This window comes from Papio anubis, chromosome 5, assembly GCF_008728515.1.
Source record: "Papio anubis isolate 15944 chromosome 5, Panubis1.0, whole genome shotgun sequence".
In the NCBI taxonomy this organism is placed as follows: Eukaryota; Metazoa; Chordata; class Mammalia; order Primates; family Cercopithecidae; genus Papio; species Papio anubis.
Genome location: NC_044980.1, coordinates 142483746 through 142506056, shown reverse-complemented (window position 1 = coordinate 142506056; position 22311 = coordinate 142483746). Strand labels below are relative to the sequence as shown.

Genomic DNA, 22311 nt, shown 5'->3' with positions numbered 1-22311 from the left:
CCACCTGCCTCGGCCTCCCAAAGTGCTGGGATTACAGGAGTGAGCTGCCACGCCCGGCCTGTAACATAATTTTTTAAACCAGGGTCTGTGTTACATTTGCAAAATAAATACTAAAGCAAGTTCATTGTCTCTTTCACATTGAACCACGGTGTATGCTGAAACTAGTAGGAAAATGAGCTTGCCAGGCAGCTGGGTCTTCCTGGGGCCTGCTCTGCGTGAGCCCCACCAATCTCTTCCCCTTGGTTCTGCTCCAATTGCAGTCTGAATCACAAGGTGGATCAGTTAACACTTCAAACAGCCCGACTGAGTAATAGATTCTAAATCAGGAAGCCTGAGTTTAAATGCCTTCCCCACCAGCAAGGGTATTTATCTTGTTCTATACATATTAACGGACATATAGAGGGATGCGATACATAGTATGTAGACTAAAAGCCAAACCTCGGGAGTGATTAAAGCCTGAGAAGTACTTGGAGGTGATCAGATATTGTCCAAACCTGGTATTATCTGAGTTTTAAAACAGGCAGCAATATCAGTAGCTGTGGTAGGCACAGGCACAGGGAAGTAGCAACACAGCCTTACATCTGTTTATGACTCTACAACTTGCAATTTGCTTTCACATTCATTATACATGCATTCTCACAGCAATGCAGGGATTGCTGTTCCCATTTTATAAAGGAGGAGATAGTTAAACTATGACTACCGTCTAGGTTCTTCCCCTCTCAAGGTCATGGGTAGGAATCTGCCCATAAAAGGTGGCTGAGAGGTGAGAAAAGTGTGGCCAAGGAGAGAAGCTTGGGGAGAAGTGAAACCTACCTTTATTTTCTCAATAAATGTTACCTTTATTTTCTTAAGCACTGCCTATGACTGGTTATTTCTGGGTGCTGGGATTAGTTTTCTTTTATTTACTTTTTTTTTTTGGACAGAGTCTTGCTCTGTCGCCCAGGCAGGAGTGCAGTGGCTCAATCTTGGCTCACTGCAACCTCCACCTCCCAGGTTCAGGCAATTCTCCTGCCTCAGCCTCCCAAGTAGCTGGGATTACAGGCATGTGCCACCACGCCTGGCTAATTTTTGTATTTTTGGTAGAGACGGGGTTTCACCATATCGGCCAGGCTGGTCTTGAACTCCTGACCTCAGGTGATCCACCTGCCTCAGCCTCCCAAAGTGCTAGGATTACAGGTGTGAGCCACCGCGCCCAGCCGGGATTAGTTTTCTTTACTTTCTTTTACCTATTTGTACTCTCTTGTTTCAATAAATTAATGCATATCATTTTTGTAACAAGAAAAAAATATAATTTATATAAACATAAAAGATCAGCACCATAGAAAAGGTAAAAAAAAAAAATAAGAAATAAAAGAAAAGAGATAATACCATATTCAGTTGAAAGGCATTTAAACCCGCTAAACTGCTAAGAGTGGCAGGGTGGGGATAACCTTACTTTCTCTGACAAATTAGTCCTTAATACTGAAAATTTTTAAATATTAATTTCCAAAAAATCCATATTACATTTGTTAAACAAAACAACCAAAATATAAAAGTAAAAGGAATCTAAGGTTATTTCTTCAAAACACTTTAGTATTAATGATAAATTACAGTGCAATTAAACAAATGTCTGTGTTATAGCAATATAAAACATTTAAGTTTTAAATTTCATAATTATTAGCTTCTTTTTTACTCTACAAAATTGCTTTTACATTAACTTGTTCTGTAAAGCTCAGAGCACAGCTTTCCCTGGATGTACACAGATCCTGTCTTCCAGGCTGAAGCCTGGCCAGGCTGCCTGCACGGGCACCCATCGTGCGTACTTGGACCTGCTGGTCAGTCCCATGGTTACCTAATGCACCCGGCTGCAAAATCCAGCAGCTGGTGTGGGCCAGAGGTAATCGGATGGCTTTGGTATTGAATTGCCCATTGGCCACATGGTACATTAAGTGTGGTTCACTCTTTTTCCACTTGATGTGAGCTTTCTTTAAATAATTCCAGACCTCATGGTTGAACCAGCAGCAGCTCTGTAAGCAGCTCTGTGTGAAAGACACCAGGGGCTGGGGCCCAAGAATGGCCATTCTGAGCCTCAAAGAACATCCACAGCCAAGTCTGCAGACCCCTGGGGTATCTGATATTCACTGACACCTTCCTTCCCCTATTAACATATATATTTTTTTCACTAAAACAGAGAACAGAGCTAAAAGGAAGTTTGTTTTGCAGATTTTAAAAGATGATTTAAGGTGGATAAAATAATGCTGTAGGAAAGGGGAAGAAATTATTGTAGATATCATCTGTCAGTAGAGGATTTTGAATGACTTGCTCCTTTAAAAAAAAAAAAATCTGGTCTGAAGTTCCCAATTCTCGCCCAATCTTTCCACCCCCATGAATGACTTATCCAATGTTCCGTGATTCACTGGGGAGGTTGGAAATCAGGGATTCTCTTGCCTGGAGTTCCTCCTCCGCCTTCTCCTCCTTCCAAACCCACTCGTTTAAGGCACATGATCCCATGACAAATTTCTTCCAACTTACAGTTCAAAGAGAAGTCAGCATTGCACCTGTCACCAGGAAAGGGGCCACATAACCTGGGGAGTTAAGAACCTACACTGACATTACCCACTGGGTGCAGGGAAAGTACATTATCCATCTGCGATGAGACTGTTTCCTAGCTCCATCTGTCCATCTGTCTCCAGGAACTAGTCTCCCTCTCTATCCAGTACCTGGTGGTTCAGCTCCAAGCAGAATTTACCAAAGCAAAACAGCCCCCACGATTCACAATCCCAGACTTGTGACACTTTAAAACAGCTCACGTTTAGAAAGATAATGAGTCACAGGATGGCAGAGATTAAGAAACTCAGGGCCAGAGTGGGGGCAAGACCTGTGCAAGGTCACACAGCAAAGAGGAACACCCAGGCCTCCCTCCAGACTCCAGGTACAATATTCTCATCGTGGCACTCTTCTTTCCAGCACAGATGCAAAATTCTAGAAACAATATTTTTCTCTTCCCTAACTAAATTACATAGAGATCAATGGAGATTACAGTTTTCTGGGGGCGTTTCACAGTTGCAACTGTTGCAAAATCATACAATGGCGGGATGTGGCAACTCCGAAAAGACTGGGGATCATTGCTCCAAAAAGAATTCAAGATAAGGCAGGAAACTCAGACAGGAGTAGCTAAGGGGCTCCTTTCAAAAAACATCTCTCTTCTCAACCAGACGGATCTGAAGGGCCACAAGTCTCACATTCCCATCCAGTTCCTACAACAGTGACCTCAGTGGGTAAGTCACTTCACATCCCTGGGCTTTGGGTTCTTCGTCGGCAAAACAGAAATGAAAATCCTTACAAAGATGTGAACTGTGGATGTGAAAATGCTGTGTTGAATTTCGCAGTGACATGCTAACAGGTATAACAGTAAATAGGAGTAATAATCATTATGATGGCACTAAGTATCATCTGCATCATTACATTTATTGAGGGCTGTACCTGGTGGTTCTACGGTGCCTGGCCCCACCGATTCCTGCTGTATTGGGCCAGGGACTTGAGTCAGGACTACAGTTGAGAAGTTGTGCTCCAGCCTTTGTGTCAATCCTTGCACAAATCCCTGCATGTCCCCCACTCACTCCTAGGGCCTGGGGATGAGTGGTGCAGGCCACAGGGTGATACCACTCATTTCATGCTGCCTGTGAAGCCCGGGGAAGAATTCGTCACTCTCAAAGTCACTCTCCTTCTGAAACCTTCCCAAGGCCTTTCCCCTTCTCCGGAGCAGCCTCCAGCTAGTTTCTCGGACAGGAATCTTGGTGTCCCTTCTTTTGATTCTTCCAGACATTTCGTTCATGCTGTCTGTTCCTTGCCTCCACGGGGTGTCCTCCAGTTAGCTCAGAGCCTCCCCACAAGCCTCCCACCTAGCCACGCATTGCTCAGTCATCAGCCACATGATATGCCAGCCTTCATGACAGCCTGGTCGCTGGCTAGGAGGCCCCTCCCATCAAATTGGCCAGCTCCTGCTCATCCTTCAATACCCTTTCTGCTACAAAAGTTGTCTTGACACTCTGCCCTGGGCACCCTCCATGGCCATCTGCAGATCTGTTCATCCAGGGCAGGGAGCAAGGCTTGCTCAAATCTGCAACCGGTTTCCTGTGCACAGGGAGTGACTGCTGCATGCCTTCCTCCACTAAGCTGTCACCAAACCATCTGGTCACTGGTAATTGTCATTATTATTGATCATAACACCCAGACCCTGCACGAAGCTCTTCAGACATTGTACCTTCTCATCTTTTCAACTCAACTACCCACTGAGATTTTATATATATATATCTTCACCCCATTTCACAGGTGAGGAAACTAAGGCCCAGGCACAATAAGTAGCATGCCCTAAGTCAGCAGCCAACTGACAGACTCTGGACTCAGGCCCTGACACAGAACTCTGTTCTTCACTGTTCTCGGGTGCCTCCCGCTGGCCCTCAGACCCTGGGCTGTGCTCATCACCTGGAACTGGCTGGTATGGCCCCTCCTCTGGTTGTTTTGCAACCAGATCATTGAAAATCTTCTGGCAGGCCAGCTGAGCAAAGGAGGGCTCTCTTCTCCTTCTAGGGTGGATTCTAAACCTCCACCTCCCTCTCCCACTTGGCTCCTCACCCACTCCTCAACCCCACCCTGCTCTCCCTGGGACCTGATCCACCAACCTGGGCCTGCTCTAGCCTCTCAGGAGATGGGCCTCTGGCAAAGCAGCTTCCACCCAAGACACCATCACTGTCCTCTGGTTTTGCCGGCTATGGTGCCTGCCCATGGTCCACCCCCACCCCATCAGGGAGGTGTGGATGCAGGCACAGAGGGAGGAGATTGCCACATTCCTGTTGGGGCTGGACCAAAAAGTACAAGCCGGGCTGCCACTCCTTCAGCCACTGGGACAAAGAGCAGTGCTACAGTAGGCTGGAGGCCCCAGGCGCTGCTGGGCAGGTACCTGGTGTCCACACCCACAGGGCAGGGAGGAGCTGTTGCCCAACCCCAAGGAGAAAGTGGCATGAGGTCACTGGGGCACTGGGGCATGACATTTTGGGGTGGGGCCCTAGTCATGCCTGCCTGCTGGGCCCTGGGGACCTCTGTGTGGCTTGGTCAGCAAAGGAGCTATGTCCCCAGGCCCCACACTCACCCTCTGAGCATCAGGCTCACGTGAAGAATGGCACTAAAAGTATTTTTCTTCTGACACTGTTGGGAGGGTTAGGTGAGCTCAGCAGCCTGTACAGCTTAAGGACTTAGCCAATTACTCACTCATTCAAGACACATTCAGTGATGCAAAGGAATAAAGTTGGACTCTTACCTTACACCATATATAAACACTAACTCCAAATGGATCAAAGATATAAATGAAAAAGCTCAAACTCTAAAACTCTTAGAAGAAAACAAGGCAGGCAAAGGCTTCCTGACATTGGATTTGGCAATGATTTCTTAGGTATGACACCAAAGGCAGAGGCAACAAAAAAATAGATAAATTAGACTACATGAAAATTATTTAATTTTGTGAAATAAAAGACACTATCAATAGAATAAAAAGGCAACTCATAGAATGGGAGAAAATATTTGCAAATCATATCTGATGAGACTAGTATCTCAAATATAAAAAGAACTAAATGTCAACAACAACAACAACAACAAATAAACAACCCGATTTTAAAATACAGGCAAATGACTTGAAAAGACATTTATCTAAAGAAGATATGCAAATGGCCAATAAACACATTAAAAAATGCTCAACCATTAGGGAAATGCAAATCTAAACTAACCACCTCACACCCATTAGGATGGCTACTATTTAAAAAAACAAACAGAAAACAGGAAGTGTTAGAGAGAATATGGAGAAACTGGGACCCTTGTGGTCTATTGGCAGGAATGTTAGATGGCACAGCCACCATGGAAAACAGCATGGTGGTTCCTCAAAAGAATTCACAGTAGAACTACCACATAATCCAGCAATTCCACCTCTGGGCACATACCCAAACGGGTTGAAACCAGGTCTCCAAGAGATATTTGTGCACCCATGTTCATAGCACCATCACTCACAACAGCTAAAATGGGAAAGCAATCCAGGTGTTCATCAACAAATGAATGGATAAGCAAAATGTGGCATATTCAGTGAAATATTATTCTACCTGAAAAAGGAAATTCTGACATTTGCCTCAATAGGGATGAGCCTTGATGATACTATGCTTATGCTAAGTGAAATAAGCCAGCCATAAAAAGACAAATACTGTGATTCCACTTGTATAAGAAACCATGTCACAACCAAAATCATAGAGACAGAAAGTAGAATGGTGGTCATTTGAGGAGATGACACCTGACAGGACTGGAAGGAGGTGAGGAAGCGGCAAGCCATGGCAATGCCTGGGAAGAACATTCCTGGCAGAGGGAACAGCAAGTGCAAAGGCCTCACTACACTAGTTAGAAGACTAATTCTACTATCAGTGGAGCCATACCCTGACCACACTGTGGAAGCCGCACATAGAGCTGGGATGGCAGTGAATCAGGCATCAGAAATAGATTCTAGTCCTGCTGCTACCCCTAAGCGACTACATGGTCTGGGACCAAGACCAGCACCCCTCTGATCTTTAAGGGGCCTGATAAATCAAACTGTCACTGGTCTGGGGGCGTGCAGATGACTTGTGTTCTCTCAGGCTGCCTTCTTCCTCCCCTCTTCCAACCCACTCACCTCATAAAGTAATCCTAATCCCCCTACCTCCTATGAGCTGTCCCATACATGGGTGTGGGATTGAGGATCAAGGAGGACAAACACAGGGACCAAGACAAATATTTGAAAACTGATTACCATCAAGATCCTACCAAGTCACTCTCTGGACCTCTATTTCCCCATCTGTAAAACGGGAATACTCCTTTTGCCTATGATATAAGATTGATGTGAAGATCAAATGGAAATGCCTGATAAAGAAGTTGCCCTGATCTACACAGGCATTATTATAAAGCGGCTTTCGATCTGTTCCCTGGTCATTCACATCCTAAATGCTAGCCTGTGCCCCACACTGAGGCAGGAAAGAGGGAGGGGAGGGAACTGGCAGAGTTCATGACACTCTATGAATAGTACCTGATTTTTAGTACCAAAGCAGGGGTGTCATCAGAGGGAGCTTTTTAAAGACAGAGAAGCTTAAGGGTCTGCTCTCAAAGATTCTCACTCAATAGTTCTAGGACAGCCCCAGATGTGTAATTATGATTTTTTTTAACTACAGAGTTGATTCTGATGTGCACTCATGGCTGAGAACCACTGATTAGTTCTACCAAGCCTGGCAGGTAAGTCCTATTATCATTCCCATTTGGGAGCTGGCTAACTAGAGCACAGAGCAGCTATCTAACTCCTTAGATCACACAACTAAAAAATCACAAAGCTGGCCAGGCACAGTGGCTCCCGCCTGTAATCCTAGCACTTTGGGAGGCTGAGGCAATAGAATCGCTTGAGCCTAGGAGTTCAAGACCAGCCTGGGCAATATAGCAAGACTCTATCTCTACAAAAAGTAGAAAATTACCCAGGTGTGGAGGCACATGCCTTTACTCCTAGCTACTGGGGAGGCTGAGGTAGGAGGATCCCTTGAGCCCAAGAGGTCGAGACTGCAGTGAGCCTTGATCACACCAGCTTGGGCAACAGAGCAAGACTCTGTCTCAAAAAAAAAAAAAAAAAGTCACAAAGCTAAAATTTGAACCAGACTCTAAAGCCCAAGCTCTGACGAATCACTAAGCGCAGTGCCACTGTTTCTTGAGGCCAATCAGCATTTATCTAATGCCGAGCTATATACTCTTTGTACTACCCTAAGCAGCCTTAGAAACATAAAAGACAATACCTTATTTTCAGAGATTGCATTAACTTTCAAAGAAAGCTTTAAGGCTAGACTAACTCATTCATCTGGCATCATCAAGGAATTATGTATGCTCACAATATGCAAAGTTTATAAATAACTTGGAATGCCAAAACTTTTGCCTGCTTTTGATAGACTTCCTATTTTTGATGGTAATACCAAAATGTACTTCACACTTTCTTGCTTTCTCAGAGAACACTGAACAGAATGTACCTTTTCTCAGAGACGATACACTGTCTTCATCACCAATGAGCTTTGCGCTTTCACACAGTAATGTATTCAGGAACAAGACAGGTGTGCAGGAGCCCTGAGCCCCCTCACTAATTGGCCCCAGGTTGGCTTTGGTGCTGCAGTCCACGTGTCTGCCTCTGGTAGATCCTTACCTCTCACCCCATGCCTACATAGGCACACGCTAACAGAACCAATGTGCTGCTTCTCATGTCATGAGGCCTTGCCCGACATGACTGCCAAGCTTGTAAGAACTGTGTGCAAACTAAGAGCAAATTGGCCCTAAGCAGGAAAGGTGCCGGGTGCAACATATGAGGAGATTCTAAGCAAGGGAAGATCCACGCAGCATGGAGTTCATCTTCTTGGGCTGGGCACTATGGTCACTGGTCCCCAAGTCCTCTCTTGCCCCTTCACCTCCCTGGATTTCTCTTCCTTCCTCATGAGTGCAGGCAGCCTGCCTAGTCACTCTGGAGTAAGTAGGTGGGTCATGGGCATGAGGCCTAGTGTAAAGTGCTGGTTTCAATACCCTGGGAAGATGTGGGAACATTTGACCAGATACCTCCCTGCAGATACCAAGACTCTTGAAACTCTGAGCCCCTCCGCAGTGGAGGCAGAGCCATGCCCTGGAACAGACTGGATTCCTAGCAGTGGTTTATCATTCCACAAAGATCTGTGCGCTGCAGGTGTATTCTGATAGTGGATTCCGGAGGCTCCACGAAGTGTTTGCCTTTGATCTTTTGTGTGCAAGGCTTATCTTGGTGACAAGGGCAGGTGACTCCTTGTGGGGACTGGTACAATGCTGCCACATTCACCTCACCTACATATCCTAGCACGTCTCCAGGCACAAAGAAGGACCTCTGGGGTCAGGCAAACGTCAGGCAAATGTCGTGAAAGATCGAACAGCATTTGTTCATCATTCAGTCATCCAACAACTATTTATTGGGGGCCTACAGTGTGCCAGGGACTGTTAAGTCACTGGGGGATTTGATGGAAAACCAGCTCGATGAGCTCCAGTCCCAACTGAATAGAGAAGAGGGAACAGTAAAGAATAAATATGGCCGGGCACGGTGGCTCAGCCCTGGAATCTCAGCACTTTGGGAGGCCAAAGCAGGCAGATCACCTGAGGTCGCAAGTTCGAGACCAGTCTGGCCAACATGAGAAATCCCATCTCTACTAAAAATACAAAAATTAGCCCGGCGTGGTGGTGGGCACCTGTAATCCCAGCTACTCAGAAGGCTGAGGCAGGAGAACCATTTGAACCCGGGAGGCAGAGGTTGCAGTGAGCCGAGATTGTACCACCGCACATTCCAGCCTGGGCGACAGAGCGAGAATCTGCCTCAAAAAAAAAAAAAAAAAAAAAAAAGAAGAAACACATAAACAAAGGTTATAAAGGGATGAGGCTACAGTTTACATTTAACCAGGCTCCAGGGAAGGCCAGAGTAGGGAACACACCTGGCACACAGTGGGCCTTGAATAGATGGATGTTCTCCCCATATAAATCCTCTTCTGTAGCCCCATCTCGGCTATGAGGGCACCACTCTGAGCCCTCTGCCCTCTTACCTATATCTAGTGATTTCCACTGAGCCCCACAGCTGAGGCAGGGTACAGGCCCTACCACCCACCCCAGCCATACCACAGATGCCTCCTGTTACCCCATTCCAGTCCTTTCTATGTGCTCAGCCAAATTAGCCACACTGCAATGGTTAGGACCATGTGCTCCGAAGTCAGACAAACCTAGATTCAAATCCCAGCCTTGCTACTTGCTAGCTAGGTGATTTGGGGAAAGTCACTGACCTTCTCCAAGTCTCAGTTTTCTCATGTGCCATACTGCCAACCTCACCGGTAGTTGATTAAACAAGATAAAGCACCTAACAGCCCTAGCTTAGTACCTGGCACATATCAACAAGTCTCTAAGTGTTGGCTCTTTTATATTATTACTGTTATGAATAATAATAATAATAAAACTCTTTGCCAACTCCCCACTGCCTGCCAAGTCCAAACTCCTCAGCACAGTCAAAGCTCTCCTCCTTAGGCAGTTTGCCCTTCTGTTTTGTTTTGGGATGGCTGGAGGGCAGAAATAAACTCACCAGAGTGGCAGAGTATTAAGGGAAGGCAGGGAACACAAAGTGTTTGTAGCAGACTGTGGGGATCACAGAGCAAAAACGGCCAGTTCTGACAGGGGGAATTACAGGAGGCATCTCTTGAGCTGAGCCTTGCAGTGTGCAGGTGCAGGTGGGAGAGGGGCACGGAGAGGGGACAGACACTTCATGGTGGGGCCCCCATGGTTGCCTGGTATAGGGGAGGAGCTGCAGAGCAGCACCAGCACCACAAACTCTGGGTTGACCTAGGTCTACCCAGCTGTAAAATGGGGATAGCAGTGGGACTGCTTCATGGGGTTCCTCTGAGATTAAACGTGATTACACGTGTGAAGGATGTGACATAGGACCTGATCTCTTGAAGGGGATATAGTAGCTGTTAACTGTTATCACCACCACCATCATCATCATCATCATCTTGAAGGACATGGTTGAAGATGATGCCTACCTAGGAACTCTTAACACCAGGGTTCATGTTAAGAATATTATGTGGCTATGCCAGGCATGGTGGCTCATGCTTATAATCCCAGCACTTTGGCAGGCCGAGAGGGTTGAATTACCTGAGGTCAGGAGTTCAAGACCAGCCTGGCCAACATAGTGAAATCCCATCTCTACGAAAAATACAAAAAATTTAGCCAGGCATGGTGGCAGATGCCTGTAATCCCAGCTACTCGTGAGGGTGAGGCAGGAGAATCACTTGAACCCAGGAGGGTGTTGCAGTGAGCCGAGATCACACCACTGCACTCCAGCCTGGGCAACAGGGCAAGACTCCGTCTCACCAAAACAAAAAAAAAAAAAAAAAAAAAGAATATTATGTGGCTGTGCTCTTGCAGTGGTGGGAACAGTATGGCATTGCCAAACGCAGTATTTGACAAATAGATGGATAGTCAGATAAATGGGCATTTGAGGCTTCAAATCCCATACCCAGTAGTCTGCTTCTGCAAATGCAGGGTAGGTCTGCAGGTGTTTTGAGCAGGGGCTGCTATGGCCTGGGACTGCCAGCAGCATAAAGGCCGGGTTGCCCTCAGTGCCAAGGATCCAAGGCAGGGCCCTCCCCAGTGTTCTGGGTACCATACTTCCTTGCAAAGAGCCTGAGACCAGAAATAAAGGCGTGAGCAGCCACGTTGCCAAGGCTGTTTGCCATGGCAACATCAGGGAGCGACTCGTGGGCCGGCTGCTGCAACTGCTCAGAGCCTGGTTGGTTTCTAACATCTCCTCACTTTCCCTCTGCTAAATGACTATGTTCTGCCAGGCAATCACAGGGAAAAAATACGGCTGCAGAGCTGTCGGGGAGCATCCATCTCTCAGCCAAGCAGGGCTCGCCCGGCTGAGTTCCCAGACAGTGGGTCCCAGACAGTTGAGTCCCAGCTACTCAGAGCCAGCCCTGACCAAGCAGACAGCAGCCGAGGGCCCTGTCTTGCCTCTGCTGAGTGACCTGAAGGCATCCTCTGATCTGTTTCTAGTCTGTTTCCTTCCTTCAAGGTAAGGGCATTAAGCAAGATCATCTCTAAGGCACTCCCAACTCCCAGAAAGCTCAAATTGACATCTGGGTGTTTCCTATTTTTACATAATTATCGTTGTCATCATCCTAGCAACTACCATTTATTGAGCGCTTACTATATGTCAGGTGAAGCTGCAAGCCTTAATTATCTGCAGCTATCTTAAGTTATCCTACAAAGAGCACACTATTATTACCCCCAATTTGAGGGATCATATATGAAGAAACTGAGGTCAGAGAAGTTAAGATACTTGCCCAAGGTCACATAGCTAGTAAGTGGTAGAGCACTGATTTAAACCACAGGCAGTTAAAACTCCAAAGCCTAGAGCTCTTAACCACTACTGGATATTTCTTCTCCCTTCAAGTGGCATCTCACTAGATGGGTTTCCTAAGTCAGTACTGCAACACTTGCTAGGGCTGGATGGGATCCCTCGTCACCTGCCCCAGAAGTAGACAGGAAAAAACACTACAAGAGGAACCTCAGGGCCTTGACTAAATCAAGGACCTGGAGCTCAGGGGGAAGACAAATGGCAGAGTCTGCATTATATGTGTCTCTTTTTCATAATAACAAGGGTTACTACTCATTGAGCATTTTTGAACACTTTATAGACATTGCCTCAACTATTCTTCACTAAAAGCCTTCAGAGTATACATGCTACTATCAGTCCCATTTCCTAGATAGAAAAAGAAGGCCCAAAGAAATTCTCTGCCAAGCTCCCAGGGCTTTGCCCCAAGCAGAACCCAATCCTAGCATTCACAGCCACTAAAACAAACAATTAGGGCAAATGTTTGTTTTCTTACCTAAAACACCAAACAGTCATCACAGGCCTTTGGAGACAGTTAATCAATGACTTTATCCCACCATTTGTGAAAGTCTCTCAGGTCTCGTCTCTGGTCTCCTACTCTAGACCTGGGTGGCAATTCGGTCTCTGTCCTGAGGAAAGAACAGGGTGGGAGCCCACAGATCCAGATGCCACCAAGAGCCTGTCAACCCTGTGCCCAGCTGGGTGACCTCAGGCCAGGCCCCTCCTCTCTGAGCTCTGTGATCCCAGCTGCTGACCCCTTGGCTCCCGCTCCCTCACTGGGTAGTCCTAAGCATCTCATGAGAGAACTCGTGGTCAACTGCAAGGGGGACCTTTGGGATTTAGGAATGACAAGAGTAGGAAGAAAATGCAGTCTGACCAGGGTGGTGGTAGACCTTGCCCCACAGTACCACAGCCACCCAAAGTCCAGCCACTCAGGGCAATGGTGTCTCTCAGAGGACTACCCACCCTGGCCCTCCCCAAGAGCTAAGGCCCACCGCACCTCGCAAAACCTGACACTGGAAATGAACTTGCCAGGCAGTCAGGGGCCTGGGCCTCCTCCAGCCAAGCAGCTGGGCCTCAGTGTCCTCTCTTCTGGAAACGGCAAGGTGTACCTGATATCTCCAAGGGCCCCCTGCCCCAAGCCTGGAAGGAGAGGGAGCTGCTCACGGTGAAGGTTCAAATCCCAGGTAAGCCGCTCACTAGCTTCAAGACCCTGAGCAACTGACGTAACCTCCCTGCACCTCAGTTTCATCACCTACAAAATGGGAAAAGCCAGTCTCAGTTATTGGGAGAAATCCATGCAATAGCACTCAGAAGTCTCTTCACAGATACAAAGTGAAATAGTCACAGATGGAGTGACGGCTTGTACATAGAGACGGCATAAGAGTGGCTGCAAGTCTTCAACAGTGGACGCTGGGTGATGGAGGAATGGGGAGTCACCATACTGTTCTCTCTACTGTCTACTTCTGTATGAGTTGACATTTTCCATAGTCAAGTATTTAAAATACAAAGTTCTTTTCAGAGAACCTGACATTGAAACATATAAAACACTCTTCTAGGCAACCACAGTGCTAGTCCAGGATAAAAATAATTTCTTGTCCTCCCAGAGCTTTCAATCCAGTTGTAGGAATAAAAGCAAACACAGATACCATGGGATAGTAAGTGGCACAAGCCACGTGGGTGGTGGAAGCAGAAGTTAGCTTCAAAGGCTTTCCAGAGGCTGGACGCGGTGGTTCACGCCTGCAATCCCAGCATTTTGGGAGGCCAAGGCAAGCGGATCACGAGGTCAGGAGTTCAAGACCAGCTTGGCCAATATGGTGAAACCCCGTCTCTATTAAAAATATAAAAATTAGCCGGGCGTGGTGGCACACGCCTGTAGTCCCAGCTACTCGGGAGGCTGAGGCAGAAGAATTGCTTGAACCTGGGAGATGGAGGTTGCAGTGAGCCGAGATCACACCACTGCACTCCAACCTGGGTGACAAAGTGAGATGCCATCTCAAAAAAAAAAGCTTTCCAGAGAGTGCAGGCTTTCGAGAGGGGCTTAAAGTTCAGGTAGGCTATGAATACATTAAAATGGCAGAGATGGTGGTGGGGAGAGGACATTCTAGTTCATTCCACCAGACTTGGATTAGTCCATCCCTTCTCAGGAACACTCGGACTGAAGATACAAAACAAGAAGCAGCGTCTGCCCTGAAGAGGCTCATAGTCTAGCATATTCATTCACTCAATGAGGACTGATTAAGTATCTGTTATGTTCCAGGCACTGATCTATTCACTGTGGTGAAAAAAAAGGTGGATGAAATGAACGAAAATCCCTGCCTTTGTGGAGCTTAACGTCCAGGAGTGATTTCCTAATCTTCACCTCCCCGGTTCAAGTGATTCTCCTGCCCCAGCCTCCCAAGTAGATGAGAATACAGGCATGCGCCACCATGCCCAGTTAACTTTTGTATTTTTAGTAGAGACGGGGTTTCATCATGTTGGCCACGCTGGTCTCGAACTTCTGACCTCAGGCGATCCACCCACCTCAGCCTCCCAAAGTGCTGGGATTACAGGTGTAAGCCACCATGCCTGGCCTCTTCACAACAATCATAATCATCATATCTTCCCACTTGAGGAAACAGAAGCTCAGAGAGGTTATGTGACCTGCCAAAGGCCTCAAAGCTGGCAAATCGCAGAACCAAGACTCAAACCCAATAAGGGGATTCCAAGATCAGTGCTCTGCTGGCCCTGCATACTGCCACACAGAAGATGGAACAGCTGGCTTGGAGGTGAGGGAGAAGGCATTGCCAAAACAATGGCTGGTGAGCGGCGGCTCGCAGGATGAATCATGGAAATGGAGACGGAGGACACAGAAAAGGGCAGCCCGAGTCTAAGCCTCCAGGAGGAAAATTCAGGGTTTTCCTGGGGAAGTACAGGATCCCAAAGTAAAAGCAGACAGCTCAAGACAAAGTCAAGGGCCTAACTCTCCAACTTAAGTACCTGAAGGCCCTTGGAAATCAGGTTTAAGTTTAGACTTTAATTTTAAAATATTGGAGAGCTGAGCTATCAAGCTATGAAAGTCATGGAGGAACCTTAAATTCCCATCAGCAAGTGACAAAAAAGCCAATCTGAAAACACTGCATACTGCATGATTCCAACTATATGACATTCTGGAAAAGGCAAAACTGTAGAAACAGTAAAAAGATCAGTGGTTGTCAGGAGTTGGGGGACAGAAGAAATGAAAAGGTAGAGCAGATTTCTAGGGCAGTGAAACTATTCTGTGTGATGTTATGTAACCATGGTGGATACCTGTCACTATACATTTGTCCAAACCCACAGAGTGAACCCTTATGTAAACTACAGACTCTGGGGTGACAACGATGTGTCAATGTAGGTTCATCATTTAGAACAAATCTATAACTCTGGTAGGGAATGTTAATAATGGAGGAGGCTATGCATGTTGGGGGCAAGGGTATATGGCAAATCTCCGTACCTTCTTTTCAATGTTGCTGTGAACCTGAAATCGCTCTAAAAAAATAAAGTCTTAAAAGAAAAAAATGTACTCGGGAGCCATGGGAGATGTGTGAGCAAGAGAGTGATGTCAGATATGCACTCTAAGAGGATTGATCTGCCATCAGGGCTAAGGACAAATGGAAGAAGACAAAGTCTGGTGCGGCAAAGATCTGTTTGGTAGTAACTGCAGGAATCTAGTTACAGACAAAAACCTAGATCAGAAGGGGAGAAGAACAGAAAGATCAATCCAATCAATTCTGCATCAGCTGAGTATCAATGGGATGGATATGAGGCACTCTGACTACCTTGTAGGAAGACAGATAGAAATTGACCCTGATCATTTTCTTCCAAATGACTTTATTTGGGTACCCTTGACTCTCTAATAAGAATTACGCTTCTCTTTTTTATGCAAAATAAGATTGCATGTATGAAAATTAGCTCCATATTTTATCCTGTCCTTCTAAAGTGTTTCAAAGAGAGAATTATTCCAAGTTTTATGAGCAGCAGATGAATGCTCATTTTAGTTACACTGTATTATTTCACTCCCAACCCTGAGAGTTAGGGCCTATTATCCCCATTTCAAGGATTGAGAAACAGGCCTAGAGAAGCAGAGAGACTTGTTCTGCATTCTCTCTTTTTTTTTTTTTTTTGAGAAAGAGTCTCACTTTGTCGCCTAAGCTGGAGTGCAGTGGCGTAATCTCAGCTCACTGCAACCTCTGCCTCCCAGGTTCAAGCGATTCTCCTGCCTCAGCCTCCTGAGTAGCTGGGATTACAGGCACACACCACCACGCCCGGCTCATTTTTGTATTTTTAGTAGAGACGGGGTTTCACCATGTTGCTGAGGCTGGTCTCAAACTCCTGACCTCATGATCAGCCCGCCTCAGCCTCTCAAAGTGCTGGGATTACAGGCATGAGCCACCGCTCCCGGCCTCTGCATTCTCTCTATACAATCAATGTGGCTTCATTTGCTCAAGGTGCTAGAAAAACAACGATGAACAAAAACCGAGAGTAGTCCCTGTCTTCAAGGAGCTTGGAGTCAAGTAGTCTGGGAACACTGCCCACTAATGCTGGCTCTTCTACTTACTCAAAGGTAATTAGTCTTCCACAAGTCAGTGAGTTCTCTGAAACTGTAAGATCTGTACAACTGTGCAACAGCACCTACATTTTGCACAATCTCTATGAGCATGAAATGTAGTAGTGCAAACAGAAGGCTCAGTAAACTGCATGGGGTCTAGGGGATACTGAGTAAACATCACTGATGATGACAATGATGAAGGAGAAGGCAAGGATCAACACTGCAATGTTCTTGTAATGCATTTCAAGCCTGAGCCCCCTTTGCAAGGCTGCTTCTCACTCGAGCCAGTCTTTCTTCTATTTCAAAGGAAGAAGGAAGAGGGTGACTCACGTGGCATAGTGGAACTTCTGCCTGGCCTGCACTAGCTGCTAAGACCAGGGCCCCAAAGTAAAGAGGAAATATGAGCCCCTATGGCCCAGCTGCTGGGCCGTTGCCGTTCCTGGGTTTCACAGGCATCCTGATCATTAGCACCAGCCAGGGAATCCCAACGAAAGTGGAGCCCAGGTCTCTGGTGAACATGACCCCTTCTGGCTCAGGTGAAGAAGTTACTCTCCCTAAGTCTTATACAGATGAAGAATGGGCAAATGCACCCAGTGAAGGCTACGCTTCAACCTTCTCCCACACACTATACACTTGTCCAAACTCACAAACTGATTTGAAAAAGAAGTTGGCCTTGGCTTCAAGGGGTGTGTGGAGCCATTTTCCCAGTTCTCCATGTGGCAGGGGCCCCTTCTGGGTGCTCAGTCCCAGCTTTAGAACAACGAGGAGACAAGATACCAATTACAAAATGGGCCAAGTTCAGAAACTCAGAACCACAAATCACCCATGATCATATGCGGAAGAAGTTCAGCATCACAAGTAATCAAATAAATGCACATTCAAACAATAAGGGTAACAGAATTTATTGATGAACAGACCGGTAAAAATGAAAAACAATGAAAATATCAACAGTTATCTGGGTATAGGAAACAAGGTGTTCCCAGACTATGCTGGTACGCAAATAAGTACAATCTTTCTAGAAGAGAATCCAGGAATGGGTTTGATGGAGTAATTTCACTTCTAGGAATGTAAAGGAAGGAACAAAGACATACACAAAAAGATATTCGTTTTAGCATTGCTTACAATAGCAAAATAAAATTAAACAACTTAAATGAGTAACGATAAAGGATTAATTAAATACATTTCAGTTCAATCTTCAATGAAACATTATATAATCATTAAGATACTAAGTAGAATATTTACTGATGTGGAAAGATGTTCACAGCATATTGTTTGGAGGAGAAAAAAAACAAGTTACAAAACAGTGCGATTCCAAGTTACAAATCAGTATATTCAGGATAACTCCTTTTTTTTTTTTTTTGAGACTGAGTTTCGCTCTTTTGCCCAGGCTGGAGTGAAGTGGCGTGATCTCGGCTCACTGCAACCTCTGCCTCCCGGGTTCAAGCGATTCTCCTGCCTCAGCCTCCCAAGTAGCTGGGATTACAGGCGTGTGCCACCATGCCCAGCTAATTTTTGTATTTTTACTAGACACGGGATTTCACCATGTTGGCCAGGCTGGACCCAAACTCCTGACCTCAGGTGATTCACCCGCCTTGGCCTCCCAAAGTGCTAGGATTACAGGCGTGAGCCACCGTGCCCGGCGACTCCATTTTTTAAAAATAAGATGTGATCTATCTGAACAGGAAAGAAACAGTCTGGAAATATACATGACAATTAACAGTGGTTATCTTCGGGTCATGTTACATATTTCTCATTTTTTTCTTTATGCTTGGCAGTATTTTCTAACAATTCTATAATTAAATATTTTTAAATAAGATGTTAGAACAGATGATTTCTAAAATTCCCGCCGCCAACTCTGACATTTTGTGCATCTATGACTGATGCCCTAAGCAACTCCAAATAGTCCATATTTAGTGTGGGCTTGCTCTGTGGCCTTTGGGGCCAAAGCCTTTGCCCACAGCTGTAGCCCTCTGCATTCCTCTCTCCCACACTCACTGCCCAGCTGTCTCCCCTGCCAGCCTGGGAGCTTCTGCTTGGCAGGACCCAGCTGCGACCCTGTCTGTAATCCATGTGCCTAGCCAAGAGCTAAGCAAAGGAACACGGCTCAGCATATTGACAGGTGCCTTGCGGGCACAATGATAAAAGGCACAACCCTAGTGCCAGAATCTTACTGGACACCAGACTTACACAAAGCGCTTGGTTGTATAACACAGATGCAAAAAACCAGAGGACAGAAAGCATGACGAGCTGGGCTGGGAGAGCCTACTAGAGGAGAAGGCCATGCAGGACGGGTGGGTGAGGGCACTCTGGGCCAGGGGCACAGCCTGAACAAAGGTGAAGCCACCCACAGTCCTTTGGGATTCATGCCTCAAAGCTTTCCAAGAAACTTTCGCAATCCTTGTTCTGCTAAATTTCCGTACTTTGGCCCCAATGGGTAAAAGTTAAGTCTTCTAAACAGAAGTCCTCCCTCTAATCTAACCCTGGATTAGCCACCAAAGACAACAACAATCTTTTGGGACAAAGACAATGAATTACCATTTAATCCACTTTCCCCAAAGCTCCCAAAGGGAGATGGAGGAGGGGAGGATCAGGGAAAGTTTGGGGGAGGAGAGGGGGTTGCAGGAACAACCAGAACATCTCACATGCAAAACAATGCTCACCCCCACCACTGGGCCATTGGATTCTCTTGCGGCACCACCAGCCCCATTTGACAGATGGAGGAAATGAGGCTCGGAGAGTTCAAATGGCTTGCTCCGGGGTCACCCAGCCAGAGAGTGGGGAAGGTGACTCCACTCAGGCCTTCTGACTCCAAGTCCAGTGCTATTTCGAGGTAACACACAGGACCTGGAGTCAGGAGCCCTGGGTGGCTCTGTCACCCTCTGGCTGCATGGTCCCATACAAGCCGCTCACCCCTCGCAGCCTCTTTCTCCAACTGTAAAATGAGGAGGCGCACACTGGGCCCGCCCAGGTCCTGTTCCGGCTGGGCTCTCCGAGCCTTCTAGGGGCGGCTCAAAGCTCATCCTATCAATTACATTTCCCAAGTTGGGCCGGCAAAGATCACCAGAAGATCCTCCGCCTGTCACGTGGTTAAATAAAAAAAAAGGCAAACGTCCCAGATTAACTTTCACTGCACTGCTCCTGCTAACACCTGATTATTCAATTTTCTAGTTTCCTTGGGTGAAATATTTCTGCTAGCTAGGCTCGCTGGGCGGCTAAAGGGCAAAATAATTAATTATTGCTGAGCCAAACACTGAAGATCCAGTTAAAATCCGGGGTATGGTCCAAAGCGGACAGTTCTTGACATGGGTCCCTGAACAAGTCTCCGGCTATTTCAGGCCTCCCTCATCCGCATTTCAGCCAAGAGATTCGGAGACGACCCCGGGCAATTTCGAGATCTGGGGACAGAATCTTCCCAAGAGCGACTCTGCCCCTCCTCCCGCACTCAGTGCCCGCTAGCCCCAAGCTGTCGGCTCTGGGGGTACTGAGGCTGGGACCCGCCTTCGGCGCAGACACCGGCGCGGGGCGTGTGACGGAGCCCGGCGACGACGGCGGGAGCTCCACCGCAGTTTCGTCAGAGGTAAAGGTACGCGCCCGGCGCGCGCGGCGTGTGCACACACACACACACACACACGCACACGCGCGCGCAACCTACTCAGCACACATTACCCCCGACCTCGAGAAGCGCAATCACACGCCACTAGCCCCTCCGGCCTCAGCCGCGAACCCACCCGAGCGCGCCCGCCACCGACCACGCGGCCCAGCGGCTCCCCTACGCAGCGGCGTCTGCAGCGGGCCAGGGCCGGCCTGCCTCCCGCGTGGCGGGCTTCCTCTTGGCGACACCCTGCCACGCCACGCCGTCCCAGCCGCCAGCCCGAAGTCGCCATCCGGAGTCCGCCCGGAGCTGAACGTCTCGGCTGCGGCGTCCCCTCCAAGTCGCGTTTCACCGCAAGGAGTCAGCTTGCAAGCCTCTCCCCGCCCACCCGGTCCCATGACAGCTGCTGCCGCCCAAAGACAGGCAGATTATAACAAGAAGCAAAGTTTCCCTCTCTCTCCTCCCACCTCCCTCCCCCCATCTCCGCCTTCCCCCTCCCTTCCACTGTTATGCAAAACGGGCCGGCACCCGCGCTCCCACTCCAGGTATCAAATCAGCCCCCGCGAGCCGCGCCCGGTTCCGCCCGGCTGCCCCTCTCCGTGCCCAGGCGTGTGCCAGCACCCGGGGACTCCTCCGAGGTTCCGCCGCATCTCCAGCTTCCCAATGACCCGCAGCCGGGCGCCCAGAGAAAAAAAGCCCTAACTCTGGAGCCAAACTTTATGCTTGCAACAGGCATTGGGTGGGGAAAATGGGGGAAGCGGTGGGGGGCGCGCACGCCTCGTGCTGACATTTTTGGTGGCTGCTTGTCCCAGCAGCACCCCTCTCCCAGTCTCCAAGCCACCAGCTTCCTCGCTCCCCCGCGCCCTGGCACACCAGAGCACCCTCTCCTGTCACGCGCGTGTCGCCAGTGGGGCTCCCGGGCTCAGCCAGAGCCTGGGACTCCGCCTCGCCTTCCCTTCCCCCAGCATCGTGGAGCGCGCACCGGGGCCGCGCACCGCAGGGGGACCCAGGCGCCCCCAGACAGTCCTTCCGCCCCCATCCAGCCTGGCTTTTCCCCCCAGGGGGCTCCGCCCGATAGCGAAACCAGGAAGACGCTGTCTCCGCCCGCGTGTCCACGTGCCCCGCAGACCCCTATGCCTTTAGCCGGCAACTGGCAGGAAACTCCGCGCTGCGGGCGCGGGTAGAAAACCTAGGGGGGCCAGCAACAGCACTCGGGTGACTAGAGCCTGGAGGACTAGGGTACTCCGGAGACCGGAGCAAGCACCCGTGCCGGGGCCACAAGTCCACGTGAAAGTACGGCAGCAAGTGCCGGGAGCTGACGGCGCGCCTCCAGCACCCAGCGCCAGCCTGAGGGTACCTCACACCGTGGCGCGCCTACACCTCCCAAAGGAAGCGCGGTACCCCCCAGGTCTGCCCGCGGGGGGGCAGACTCCAAGCGGCCAAAGCTAGACCCTCCCCAGCGGCAGCAGCGCCCCCAGCGCTCCAGCACGCGCCGGGAAACCTCCGGCTCCCTGCCCCGGTAACGAAGCGCATCGCAGGGCGCCTGGAAGGGGGGCTCTGCAGCCTGGAACCCCCAGTTACCTCAGGGCGCCCACCGCTGCCTCCCGGCCTCCGCGGCTGCGGCTGCGGCCCCCGCAGCTCAGCACCCCTGGCCCTGGGCCCGCAGCCCCGGCCGGCCGTACCTGCGTGTCAGCGAGATAGTTGAGGAAGAAGGAGGAGAGCTCTTCGTCCAGCAGCGCGCCGCAGTCGTTCCCCGCCATCTTCCAGCCGCGGCTGCAGCGTGCGGCGGAGTCAACGCCGAGCCGGCCCGAGGGGAGGGAGCCAGCGAGCGAGCAAGCGAGGAGGGAGGAGGGAGTGAGGCCGGCGGGAGGCGGAGGGCGGAGCTCGAGCCCCCGGCTGCCGCAGGGCCGCTGGCTGCGGGGGCGGGGCCGCGCGGCGCCCGCGGGAGCCGGGGGTCGCTCACCCACTTTCCTGCGCCGCGTCTGGCGCCGCGACCGGCTCCCGCAGCCCTCAGCAGGGGGTAAAGCACAGGCAGCCGGGTGGCGGTGCCCCAGCCAGCAGCCCGATGCCTGCGCAGCAATGCGGGCAGCCCCGGCTCCTGCCAGAACGAATCACGTTGCGTTAGCGCTGGGCGGACCCTGCGAGACAACCTGCTTCTGCACAGCTGGGGAAACTGAGGCTCAAGAAGGC

At 49.1% G+C, this 22311-nt stretch overlaps 1 protein-coding gene across 5 annotated transcripts in view; it reads right to left on the bottom strand.

Annotated features, from left to right (window-relative positions):
* The window catches only part of PPARGC1B (PPARG coactivator 1 beta), a 138338-nt gene extending 116371 nt beyond the window's left edge, over positions 1-21967 (bottom strand). For 2 of the 5 annotated variants that reach the window (XR_002522810.2, XM_021939859.2), the window contains exon 1: positions 21804-21958. Coding sequence is in view for 4 of the 5 variants with exons in the window: in XM_021939859.2 (XP_021795551.1) it covers positions 21804-21881 (78 nt within the window). In the remaining variant the exon portion in view is untranslated. Of the gene's footprint in view, positions 1-21803 lie in introns of all 5 variants that reach the window. The other 3 variants (XM_003900348.4, XM_003900349.4, XM_009209372.4) reach the window with 2 other exon arrangements.
* Positions 21968-22311: the final 344 nt, after the last annotated feature.